The following is a 12,685-nucleotide window of genomic DNA, read 5'->3' as shown; positions in this document are numbered from 1 at the left end:
TCATCTGTCATTAATGTGCAGTGTGACATCGGTATTATCGTTGCAGCCAACAGATGTCCCCTATGCTGTTTTTTTTAAACAATTAGACTTCACTTTAATGTCACACATCGCACAGAAAATGAGTTTTCCCACCCTCGATAAGTCCACTAGCATAATAAAGTCACCACGACTATTGAAATGTCTAACAGTTCAACGGACCATTTATAGCGGTGATTCTTCAAGTTTCTGTCGCCCACGACTCCCTTGTCAGTCAACATTTATTCGCTGCTCCCCAAATAGTTAATAAAAAAATCACTTCAAAACACTGGACATGACCACACAAATATAGACAGCTTGCCTTTTGAGAACTACTGACTTATAGTATATGGGTTTGATATTTTATTCAAACCTATGTAAAGAATATCATTAATATATGAAACACATGAATAATTTTCATTTTAATTATAATTAAATTCTCAAGTCTATCTGAAGATCACCTCTAGTCTGCGGACCATAAGTTGAGAAACAATGCGTCAAGTATATTTCTCTTATTTAACTGTATTTATAATGTATCGGTTAAAGCAAATATCAGATATTATGAATGTTTTTTACTTTCCTATGTGACTTTATTACATCCAGGCTAAACTTTGTTGGCAAATTGTGCACTAAAGGGGTTTTGCAGGTCAGATTCTTGGGTATAAATAACCTGTCTTTTCTTCTTAATAAGGTTTTCTGCAAGCAAAATAGGATTTAACAGAAAAGTTAAAAATATATATATAAAGCAAAGAGGATTTTACCGCCTCAAAAACACCCTATTAAAATGTTTTATTGGGAAAGAAAGGGGGCATATTATATCTGTTATATGCACGCATTGTAGAAAGGCAAATTTACCGAAAAAGAAATTTGTAAAGATTAATGTTTGTACACTGATTGAAAATTTTTTATAGGCATACTTTGCTGAAATCTGTTTGTTATAAGCAATCAAATAACATAAATAAGCAATAGGAAATTCACTGGACAGGAAAAACTTTGTTATATGTGAGAATCTGTAACATCTGTGTTCGTTATATGTGAGCCCGACTGTATTATTCCACGATATTACTGTGCAGGAGCAAATTCATAGGCTTACTAAGGATTTTCTGAAGGTGGGGGTGTGATTCATAGTTCTTTTTTCCCAAAGGGGAGATTTGTTTTCTACTGAAAAACTATAATTTCAACTTTGGAGGGGGGGGGGAGGAGGAAAGATTTACAATAAATTTATAAATGTATAATATCAATAGTGCATAAATTTATTTTTTAGTGAGAAAGCTGTTCCTGTAGCAAACACAATTTCACACAAAAGAACTTGGGTGAACGTTCTTTTTTTTTTTTTTTTTTAAGTTGCTTTATCATTTACTGGGGAAAAAAGTACATTTCTTAAATGTTTAGTTCACTAAACAATACTTGTTTATTATTTCTATAAAAGGTATCTGTGGTTTAATACATATAGGTGCTACAGAAAAAGATGATTTTGAAACGGAATGAAAAAAGTCATGTCATGAGTGAAAGAAACGTCTTGCTAAAGAACCTGCACCATCCCTTCTTAGTTGGCCTACATTACTCTTTCCAGACGCCTGACAAATTGTATTTTGTTCTAGATTATGTGAATGGTGGGGAAGTAAGTATTTTCAGCATCTTTTGTATAAAAGTACAGTGAAACCTCTCCATGGGGCCTACTAAAATCGGAAATCCTGAATATCAGAAAGAGATTCAAACTGTCCAGAGCCAGATTTTAGAAGTCTATTACAGTCATAATTCAAAGGACAGAAATTGAATTTAGACAAAAGCCAATGTGACCGTAGATTAATTTAAAATGGCGGATACTTTAAGTTTTATATCCCGCTGTTCAAAATGTCTATTTTTTTTTCTCCGTCTATTTCACCCACTCGACCTCCATTTGAGGGTCATCTCCACAGATTGCCCCAGCTTCATAGATAGATTGCTAAGTGGAGTGGGGGAAGAATGGGAGTATATATGCATAAAGTAGGCTCTATTATATGTGAAATACAAGCGCATGGGTGGAGATGCATGGGTGGTGGTGGTGGCAATGCTCCGCCCTTGGGAAGCATTGCCCCCCAGCGGCAAAGGTGGAGTCGACTGATCTAATGTATAAACTCCCAGCAATAATGACCGTTCTCCCCCCCCCCAGACTTCCAAGTCTATCTCCGCCTATGTATAAGGGCTCAAAAAATCCCAATTTTTTTTTTCTTTCAATTTGTCTAGCTATGTGCAATACCCATTACATGCCTCAAGTGCAGACGTCTCATAAAAATGAAATGTGGTTAAAACTTCTGAGTAGGGTTATCAGATTTCCAAACTTTCAAATCAAGATGTTTTCGCACACACCATTAGCAGCTTGGCTTATATGCCTTTAACAGGTGGTGCCACTATAGCAACAAAGAACAATTGCTTTTCTACCAAAACAGAGCTAGTTGCATTTAATATGCTCACCAAATTTTTTTAGCTTGTTCTTTATAAGGGAGGGTACAAATTTTTTTTTTAAATAATCTAGCACCACATCCTAATTAACTCTATAAAAACCAATCCGGCCGTAGACGGCTCTACATGCAAACAGCCAAACCGCTCGTAGCCGGCCGAGGTGGGGGGTATGGGTATATAAGACATTTTTGTGAAGGGGCAGGGAGGGATGATTGACAGCTGTCGTCAGAGGCGGGAACGAGAAAGACAAGCGTATACGCCCCATCAGTTGGATTCCGGAAGCTCCACTTCGATAAAGCTGACTGTTGTTTGTAACAATACAACAAGACGAGAGGTTACACTATCATGTTGTTACCCATGACGTTGGCGAAATAATTTTGGGAAAAGAATTTTAAAATTATCAAGATGTGTTAAATTTTATTGCTTATAATAGATTATATTGTTTAGATATTTAGAATTTATGGTATCTTGTACTTTTGCGATTGTTGCGTTTTCCTGGAACTTGACTTACAATTCGAGCCAGCTTATGTGCAAAAAAAAGGACACGCGGCATCAAATAATTTTGTTTTATTAGTTGCATACCAACACAATTTATTGAGCCTGTCATAACAGGTGCTCTATCTGAACAAAATCCTGGCAATTTATTAATTGGAACATTGCTAGATTTCCGAAAGTTCATTGTCATTTGTGTAATGTTATCCGTACTGAACTTCTGAAAGCCTCCATCTTCTGAAATTTTCAGAAAATGTTTTATTCTTTTTTATTACAATTATGTCGATACTCTCATGAAAAGAACTTTCCTTTACCCAAAATTCGGAGAAGTATTTTACTCCTAATAAGATTTTTAGAAGTGAAAATGAATTTTAATGTACTATTGTAACAATTATTGTTATGGGGATGATGCCCCTCGTATCGAATGAAAAACATGAAAAGATTCTCTACATAAGCTGAAATGAATTTTTACTAGGAAACTGGGAACGGTCCTGCTTGAAAACGTTCACAACCTTGAGACTCCTTTCCTAACGGCCATATGCTTCGCAAGTTCTGTTACTTTGTCTAATGGTTATATATTTGGATCATGCGTTAGGGAGGGACAGCTGCCCCGTACGGAAAATTTGAGAGGGTGGTAATTTTAGTGACAAAAATGTATAAAAGCACTTTGTTGTGATTCTGGGAGTTGGAAAATCAAGCCGAAAAAATTAGCGCCCACTTCTCCGGGGCACCATGTCCGCCTGTCCCCCCCCCCCCTAGTTGCGGCCCTGGTCATCAATACGCATATTTTCAGTTCACACAAAGAAAACCTTCTATGTTTGGATAAACATGACTAATCGCCGACCAATATTATTTACTAGGACTGTAAAAGCAATAAAGAAAAATTTGTAAAAAGCAAAAAAATTACGGTATGTTTTTTTTGTGTAAAAAAGCATAAGGGCATGTTGCAAAGGGGCATTAACATGCACATGAACTGAGCCCGTGGTAGTAGTATAATACTAAGTAGTATATTTCATTTTGTGCACAATTTTGCAAGTGCTGTTTTATTTCTTTAGCGTATTACTAAGGTTTTTGATTGTTAGTTGAGAGGTTAGTACACAAACCTCTAGCAATACGATTTGACTTCCTTCTGGGACGGCTGCCTGTAGGATTTGGCACCAGACTGCACAGGCTCAATTATGCCCATTTTTGTGCATAAAATGGCCGTGCAATGATAAAAAAAAAACACCTAAATAGAGAATGTGGGGGGGGGGGGAGGACACATTGTTACAGGGGGAGCCTAGCAAGCTATAGCAAAGGGCGGCAGGTTTGAGGAATGAGTGGCCGAGAAAATTAGTAGAATGTGAAAAGAGTGGCAAAATCATAAATCAGTTTCTGCCTAGAGAGTGAGTGACCTAGAGCAGGGCTTGACAAATAAAAAAATAATTTAAGCACCAACCAAATTTCATAGGAGCCAAGCATTTTTTTTTAAAATAATGGCTTTATTTTGAAAATAATGCTTTTTTTCAGCTTATCTAGGACTCAGCAACCCTTCTCCATGTTGGTAGACACACTGACATAATTACCAAAAACTTTGTTATCCTAACACTTCAATTTAGCAATCAAACATATAACATTTTAGGTACCAATGCCAAATTTCTATATTCGTCATAGTTACCTGGTGCCTGGGAATTGTTAAACCCTGACTTAGAGCGTGTGCAAGTACGTGGATGACCAAAAGAGAAAGCGAGTGACCCCAGGTCGGTGAGCGATCAAAAGCGTGACCTAGAATTGTTGCAAGCGTGTTAATGACCAAACAAAGAACTACAGAGCGAGGGACCTGGTTAATGAGCGATCAAAATCGTGACCTTGATCGGGTGCAAGCATGTGGATGACCAAAACGTAACCTAAAGAGCGATTATGCCAGGTCAGTGAGCGATCAAAATCGTGGCATAGAGCGTATGCTATCATGTGAGTGACCAAAAGGGGGGAACGTAGAGATTGTGGGAGCACGTGAATGACAATTATGCCAGCGTGCGAGTGGCCCAAAGCGTGTTTTACTGATTTACAGACACAGGCGTTTTCACAGGAGCGGGAGTCCAAGACGGATACTTCCCAGGGTGGTGAATTCTAGGAATAAGTGGTCAAGAATATTAGAATAGAATGGGAGAAGGGAGGCAAAACAGTAAATACGCCTCTGATTGTTGGCCGATTGTAGTAGTATCTGAGCATGAGACTTCCTCATTTTCTACGGATCTAGCGTTTTGATAAACATCTGCGTTTACTACCAACTGGGGTTAAGATTATTGATAAGAAGACAGTCAACGTGAGCAAAAAGGGCACGGCTGTAATTTGTTCAGGGGATTTGTGTCCTTTCATTGTCAAGTTTGAAAAACTCATTTTCGCAAAAGGGACACTTCCACATAGTGATTTTACCTCTCTTTTTCTTACGAAGCAGATAATACCTTATAAGTGGGCTGTTTTTATGAGAGTGTTCCAAATAAAGTACACTGGCACCGGATTAGTACGTGAATACATACAACAAAATTGATTGTAAAGTTTTCGAATGGCTCCCAAATCGAGTTTTCTATTGCTTCTAGGTAGTGCATTCAGAAAATGGCCAGCCCCTTTTCTTCCCCACAGATACGATCTTATCCAAAGGTCAACGTTGGTTTTACTAATAGATATTTTTCTTCAAAACTCACATTCCATTTCTATCCAAACGTGAATAGGTTGACCTTTTTTCTTACTCTTGAGAATTTTAAATATTTATCATTTCTATGTTTAAGTTGTCAATTATCGATTTGAAGCATCACTTTCGATTTGGAAAATGCCTAAAGAAAGTCTCGTGTATGAAGAAATTCGTCGTATTTTGTTTCATGAGGATTCAGGTGATTCCGATTCTCCAATTGAAAGTTCCGACAGCGAGTATATAGTCACGAACAAGAGACCACAAGTACACGTATATCATAGCTATAAGGAGATAGGATAGTGGATAATATATCGTCATAAGCAGAGGCGTAAGCAGGAAGGTGCATAGAGGGTCCGTATCCCCTCCTCCAAGTCAACCAAAAATTTAAAAAAAATTATTTCGGTAAAAAAATGCTATATCGAAACTAAATACCTTTTATATGCTATATTAACCAATAAGAAGGAGATTCCCTCTCGGATTACTTTTTATCACAAGCATAAGCGTGGACAAAGATCATTGGCGTACGGGGGGGGGGGATATTGAGGTTCTAATCCCTCCCCTCAAACCGAGATTATAGTGTTATTTTGCAGGAAAAAACGTAACCTCCCCACCAGAAGGAAAAAATTTTGAACCCCTACCCCCTCGAGAAAATTCTGCAGACGCCTATGACAGAAATATACAGAAAATGCAAGAGGGCCACAGTTAAGAGGGGGGGGGGTTTGAATGACAATTGAATGATTGTCCGTATATTTGTGAATATCATGTCGCTTTTGTATGCATGGGTAAACATAATGCCCTTCCATATCACCCCCCCCCCAATCACAAGAAGAGTTGGAGGAAGTTCAATATGGCTGGAACTAGAGGCACAGTAGCAGGGTGAAGTTTTTCAAGGAGATATACTGTGCATAAGCACTTTTTGCAACTTTAAAAGCGGAAAAATTAAGTTTATCCCCTCACCTCCAATACGTTGCGATCATGTTAATAGTTGTCCGCCTGTAAGTTTCAAGGTATCACCAGCAACAAGTGTGCGAAAATATTTCGTTACATCTTCACTTTCTGTTTTCTAATGGAGGAGGCGAACCAGAGCCGTAACTAGGGGGGCGGGGGCAGACGGATCTCGTGCCCCGCGCGTTGGACCAGAGGGGGCGCAAATTTCATTCTCAAACCTTACCTTTACAAAGGGGTGCCAAAATGCGCACTTGCCCCAGGTGACCAAGCATCTGGTTGCGGCCCTGGGGAGAACGTCAGTTATTCGTAATTTCTCTGACAGAACCAAAAATAAATTAGATTACTCTTTTGTCGGCAGAATTTTGCCAATATTTTTACTCCTCTGTCTTTGTCAAAAGTCAGCATAGCACAGACACTCCACTCAAAATAATGACACCAGGCTGGACCCAATTTCATGTTTTTACAAGCTCCGTACTGTCGCCCTTCTCGTAATCAAAAATCAACGAATACACCCCCTCCCCCTCCTGACGCTAACGTAAAATTGGAATGGGGCCTGAATTTTTTTTGATAAAGCTTATTTGTTTTCATATCGAGATACACGAAAGTTTATATCTGGAAGCACTTGTCTTTTCTAATTTTTGAAGTTGTCTTTTGAATTAAAAATTCATATATTAATAGTTCACTTCTACAAAATAAAAAAAATCGAGAAAAGGAAAAAATAATTGGCAAAGTTGGCGAGAATATCTTGAAGAGAAAGGGCGATATACCGCCGCTCACGAATAAATAACTAACCGGACCTTCAGCTGGACCCGTATACGCGTACAGGGATAAAATGAACTCGTATGCATATATACATGTCTTTCATGAAGAAAAAAGAGTTGGGTGCCTACTCTTTTACATAAAAGAAAAATGCTGTAGATTTCAGTTTACAATTTGTCTCCACAGGGTATCTTGAAACGAAAAAATGAACAGCAACGCTGTGGCCGGCATGAATAGGAACTGAATGGAAGGAAGGACGGGGGATTAGGTGAGAGGTGAAGTTTGGACGAGTCCATTTCAGAAAGCAAAAATAGGTTATTTTCACGAACCTCCCAGTATCCTTCAAGAATCGGTAAAGGGATAAGGAATCTGTTTTGTCCATTTTTTTTTATTTTTGAATGGAAGTAAGAAGGAGTAATTTCAGTGCCATCTTAACAAATGTGCCATTAAAATTTTAAATTTCAAGCAGTCAGCTCAAAAAATACTCTACAAAAGTTTCTTTTTCACTTTCTGTAAAAAAATCTGGTTGGCGCTCAATGAGTTTTGCAACTGGACGACTCGTATACAAATAAGCACAAATTAAGTAAGACTGCTCATTCCAATAAGCTGCTTACATTTTTCAAATATCTCTTGTGAGAGTGATTTTGTTAGTGAAAGTCAAGCTCACCTATACTGCTGCAGTACATTACTCGAAGAAAGTCATTCTCATACTGTTGTCAGATAAACTTTTACCTGACATCTATATGTTTTGTTTTGTTACGAAACTGTTTTTTATGAGGCGAATAGCACTTTGGTTATCAATCTGTAACACAGGTGGTTCTGTGGAACCAGTAATTTCTTGAAGCAAAGAATGTAGCAAATTGCTTTTTTACCAGCTTGGCTGGCAGCCAAAAATTCTGCTTCTGTTAAGGCTACACACTTTTGACACAGGCTTCTCCACAACCTTCACTGCACATGAATTCATTCCAGTGGCTGACCACCAGCATAATCTGCATCACAATATGACACTAGGTCACGCTTCGACTTATGTTGATACATTATCCTCTAGTCCGCAGTACCCTTGAGATACCTCAATGTTCTTTTTTACGATGCTCCAATGTATTTCCTGAGGTTTATACAGCACCTGTGAAAACTCCAACCGTAAAGCAGATGTCTGGTCTTTAGACGATGGCCAAAAACATCAAACTCCCAATGGCTTCATGATAGGGTATATCTGCTGAAACTGAAACAGTCACAATAGAGCCTTTCTCCATCGGAACACTAACTGGGTTTAATTCAGACATTTTTGAATATATCCAAAATTTTTCTGTAATAAGCAGCTTGGTGCATAAATGTCTCCATTTTCAAGGGTATTAATTTGCGTCCCCAGAAAATACCCAGGTATCTCTACAACCACAGAGAATTCTAATTTCAGTTTCATAAGAAACTCTTCACATGAATTCATTTCATTGGCAGCTATTATGCCATCAACATACAAAAACAGAAGGAGCGATTTTTCATTATTGGAAAATATGTATGGATAAGATGATTGTTGCAACCCAGCCTCAGCTGTAAACCTCTTGAACCTCTCATTCCAACATCTTGTTTTAGACCATAAATGCTTTTGAGGAGTTTAAAAACTTGTTTCATGCCATCAGTGAATCCTTCAGGTTGATCCATGAAAATTTCCTCAGGAAGTTCTCCATATAGGAAGGCTGTCTTGACATCAAACTGAGTTAGTTTAAGATTCTTACTTGCAGCAATGCTCAAACAGTCCTTATTGTATCCCACCTCGCAACTGGAAATCAATACCAGCTTTCTGACTAAATCCCTTAGCAACAAGTTAAGCTTTATAATGCTGAATAGATTCATCTGCATGTACTTTATATGAAAGACCCAGCGACAACAATTGTCTTTCTGTTGGACGGAAGATTCATAAGCTCTCATGTTTCATTAGCTAGCAGAGAATCAATTTCTTTTTCATGGCACTCAGTCATTCACCTGAGTTTTCAGAGGTGGTATCTTGGTATGTTTCAGGCTCACAGTGCTCTGCCAGAAAAACATTCAATCTTGCTGGTGGTTTCAACTTGTTTCTATATATCTTGCAGACCACTTGTTACTTCATCTTCGGCTGAAGCATCAATTGAAGCTTCCCCTTCATGACTGCTTTCCTTGAAATCTGAAAATGCACCAGGGGTTGGTTTCGTAACGACTTCCAAAGGATATAAGTTTTTATCTGTTACAGGGACATTATCAATCACACAGTTCACTTTTTCTGGTTAAAACACATCTCTACTTAGAATAACTTTGTCGTGATGTTTCATCCAGATTCAGTAACCATTTTTCTCCCCACTGCAACCTACAAGAACACCCTTCTTCTCACTTGTCCCATTTCTTCCTGCATTGCTTGGGCACATGTACAAAAACATTTGTGCCAAAGACATGCAAGTGATCAATGCTAGGTACTTTCTCAAACCGCAGTTCATGGAGCATTTTCTTTTTACTGTAGTAAGACCAGTCCCATTTAGCACACAGACAGCAGTGTTGAAAGCTTCTGCACACAACTTCAATGGAAGTTCACACATGTATCATGTTTCTTGCACTTCCAACGAGGGTTCTGTTCTCTCATTCTGCAGCATCATTTTGCTCCAGAGTGTAAGGCATGGATATACAAGACACTATTCAATCTTTTGCCGGTATGGCATGAACCTCTGCATTTTGGAATCCAGTCCCACCATCACAAAGAAATTTCTTAATAGTATATCCAGCATTTTTTGCTTCATTCAAGAAAATTTAAAAGCACTTGGAGACTTCACATTTAAATTGCATAAAAAAAACACTTCTGTATTTCGAAAAGTCATCTTTAAAGCATAAAGTATTTAGCTCCACCCAAGGACTTTTGATGCATAGGACCACACACATCAGCATGAACAAGTCCTCCTGGGAAATTAGGTCTCTGAGTTCTGGTTCCAAAGGGCTTCCGGCACTGCTTCCTGAAGTTACATCCTTCGTATAACTCTGAAATCCAAGCACAAAGTTCTGATGTAAACTTATCCAAAACTGCCTTCACATGTTTTGAATTCTAATGAGACAGCCTCTCATGCCATATCTGTAGATATATTTGAGCTGTAGCAATGTGTACTTCAGCAGATTTTACTGGAATCACTACCCTCATCTTCAAGGCATACAGCCCTTGTACAGTTCTATCTCCAGTCAAAACGCACAACTTCATTTTCAGTAAAAGCACACCCCTGCTTAGTTGCTTAAAATTCAAATCCTTTATTCAGAGTCTGACCAACTGAGAATAGATTCTTGCTGATGTTAGGAACATACCACACAGATTCCAGGTGATTCTTAATCCATTGTTTCCTAAGTGCACTGTTTTTGGCATTAAGAAGGGATTAAATGACACAAAGTACTCACTGTGACTTGTCATATGAGCTGATGCTCCACTCAGCAAGCCATGTACCATCTGACTGAACATTCTGAAGAACACATAAAGGCATCACCAGCTGGTTTACCTTTCTTGCCATTTTGTCTACAATTCTTTGCCAGGTGACCAGCTATCTTAAAGATGTAACATTTGTCACTTTTTGAAAGGCTTTTTTGACACACAGGCATTACTTTCGGGTTTGACAGGTAGCCTCATCTCAATAAGCCGAAGTCTTTCTGTCAACTTAATTTTCTTTCTTGTACAGACTCCCACACGCTCTTAAATTCAAAGTATTTCACAGGAAGAGTGGACATGATCCTGCTCATCGGTAGAAGATCTGGAAGTTCTGTTTCCACCAATCTTTTTAACTCATCATTGAGTTCATTAAAATCCTGTTGAAGCCACGAAATTAAAGTTACAATATCGTCTGAGAGATCTTCCTTGCTGGTGAAAAACAGTTCCATAAGATGGTCGACACGCTGTCTAGAATTTTCCTTGTGAATGGAGATTAGCTTTTCCCAAATTGACTTTGCCGAATCACAGGTTGAGGTCAACTCTGCATTGGCATCATCCTTTGAGCCCTACCAATAACAATTGAGCTAAAGCGTCACTTTTCATGAACGCTTTGCTTTTCGTTTGAAAAGCAGTCTTGTTCAGTATTGGCAGCCGCACCAGGATTGATCAGCTCAGGACAATCACCATTCACGATGTCCAAAACATTGTTGTGCTACAAAAGTAATTCTATTTGTCTCTTCTACTTCATTTAATTCTTGGAACCTTTGAGTTTTTCTATATTTGCTTTGAATTCCATCTTAGTAAATCACACAGTACATAAGATGACTAAGCCTAATCATGCTAGAATAGAAACACCACGTGAGGATGCCGGTTCACCACAGCGTAATTATCTCGCGAAAATTGCCAAGAGGATGCCGGATGCAACTAGAATTTTGCGATGTATTGGCCCATAACCTGAACAATTTATTTTAGGCAATTGTTTAGAAATTTAAAGTGGTTTATTATAGTTAAATCAGTGACCAAAAAATACAGTGTCACACAGCAAACGTGTCAAAATGTTGTCTGACAGCTTCTCATAAAAGGGAAAGAATAATACTATGGAATGATTATGATTATAGCCATTACAGTAACTCACTCCCCAGTGCACTGTATTAGCTGTTGCTAAGCAAACAATAGTGTTGTCAAAATAGATATCGTGGTTTTCTTCTAAACCAAGAGCTGTTTTTAAAGAGGTGTGGGGGGGGGGCTTCAATTAGTATAATGAAAGTGCAGGACCGTGGCTAAGATAGCATCTGTGCTACTTGGGTTCTCATTTATTATGAATTTAGATGGCGAGTGGTTAAAGCATGTAAATATATGTAGAAAAAGCCCAAATAAACACACTGATGAACAGACTTTTGTTTCACTGTGTGATTTTTCTTTCTTTTAGGAAGGGGAAAATTTTTCTGAATCATGAAAATGAGGACAAAGGATAAATTTCAAAAATTTACGAGGACACTTTAAATGACCTCCTCATTTATGAGGATGACTGGTAACCCTACTTTTGAGAGTAAGCTTGTCAATTGGTAGACATTTCTAGCCAGGTAGGGAAATGTTTATTTTTTGCAGAAATATTCACTTTGCCAGGCTATCCATAATGTTTTTAAGATGACCCAGTCTTTTAGGGCAAGCTGTGTAATTGTCTTACCATTCTTCTTGACACATATTGTAAGTAAAACTTCTACTCTTTTGACAAATCTAGGTCACTTAAATTGTATTTTTTAAAAATATTTTATTAATTCACCTGGGTGCAATATCTCTCTGCCTTAATGTTTTCGAAACTTCGTAAAAATGAGTAATACCATTTATACACCATGAAACAGTGTGATCTTTTTTTTGGATGAAGGGTTGGTCTCGGGTCTCATTAATATGTAACCATTGTACAGATTTTT

At 38.1% G+C, this 12,685-nt stretch overlaps 1 protein-coding gene across 13 annotated transcripts in view; it reads left to right on the top strand.

Annotated features, from left to right (window-relative positions):
- LOC149085566 (serine/threonine-protein kinase Sgk2-like) overlaps positions 1-12,685 on the top strand; it is a 125,321-nt gene that overhangs the window by 64,874 nt on the left and 47,762 nt on the right. For all 13 annotated transcript variants that reach the window (XM_089233676.1, XM_089233675.1, XM_089233670.1 and 10 more), the window contains exon 8: positions 1,469-1,636. In XM_089233676.1, coding sequence (XP_089089802.1) covers positions 1,469-1,636 — 168 coding nt within the window. The remainder of the gene's footprint in view (positions 1-1,468; positions 1,637-12,685) is intronic.

The sequence above is a fragment of the Pholcus phalangioides genome, unplaced genomic scaffold (genome assembly GCF_987345545.1).
Source record: "Pholcus phalangioides strain wild (caught in Gottingen) unplaced genomic scaffold, Ppha-v1.0 ptg000007l_1, whole genome shotgun sequence".
NCBI classification, from domain to species: Eukaryota; Metazoa; Arthropoda; class Arachnida; order Araneae; family Pholcidae; genus Pholcus; species Pholcus phalangioides.
The sequence above is the reverse complement of the archived record's forward strand: the minus strand, read 5'-3'. Positions and strand labels throughout refer to the sequence as shown.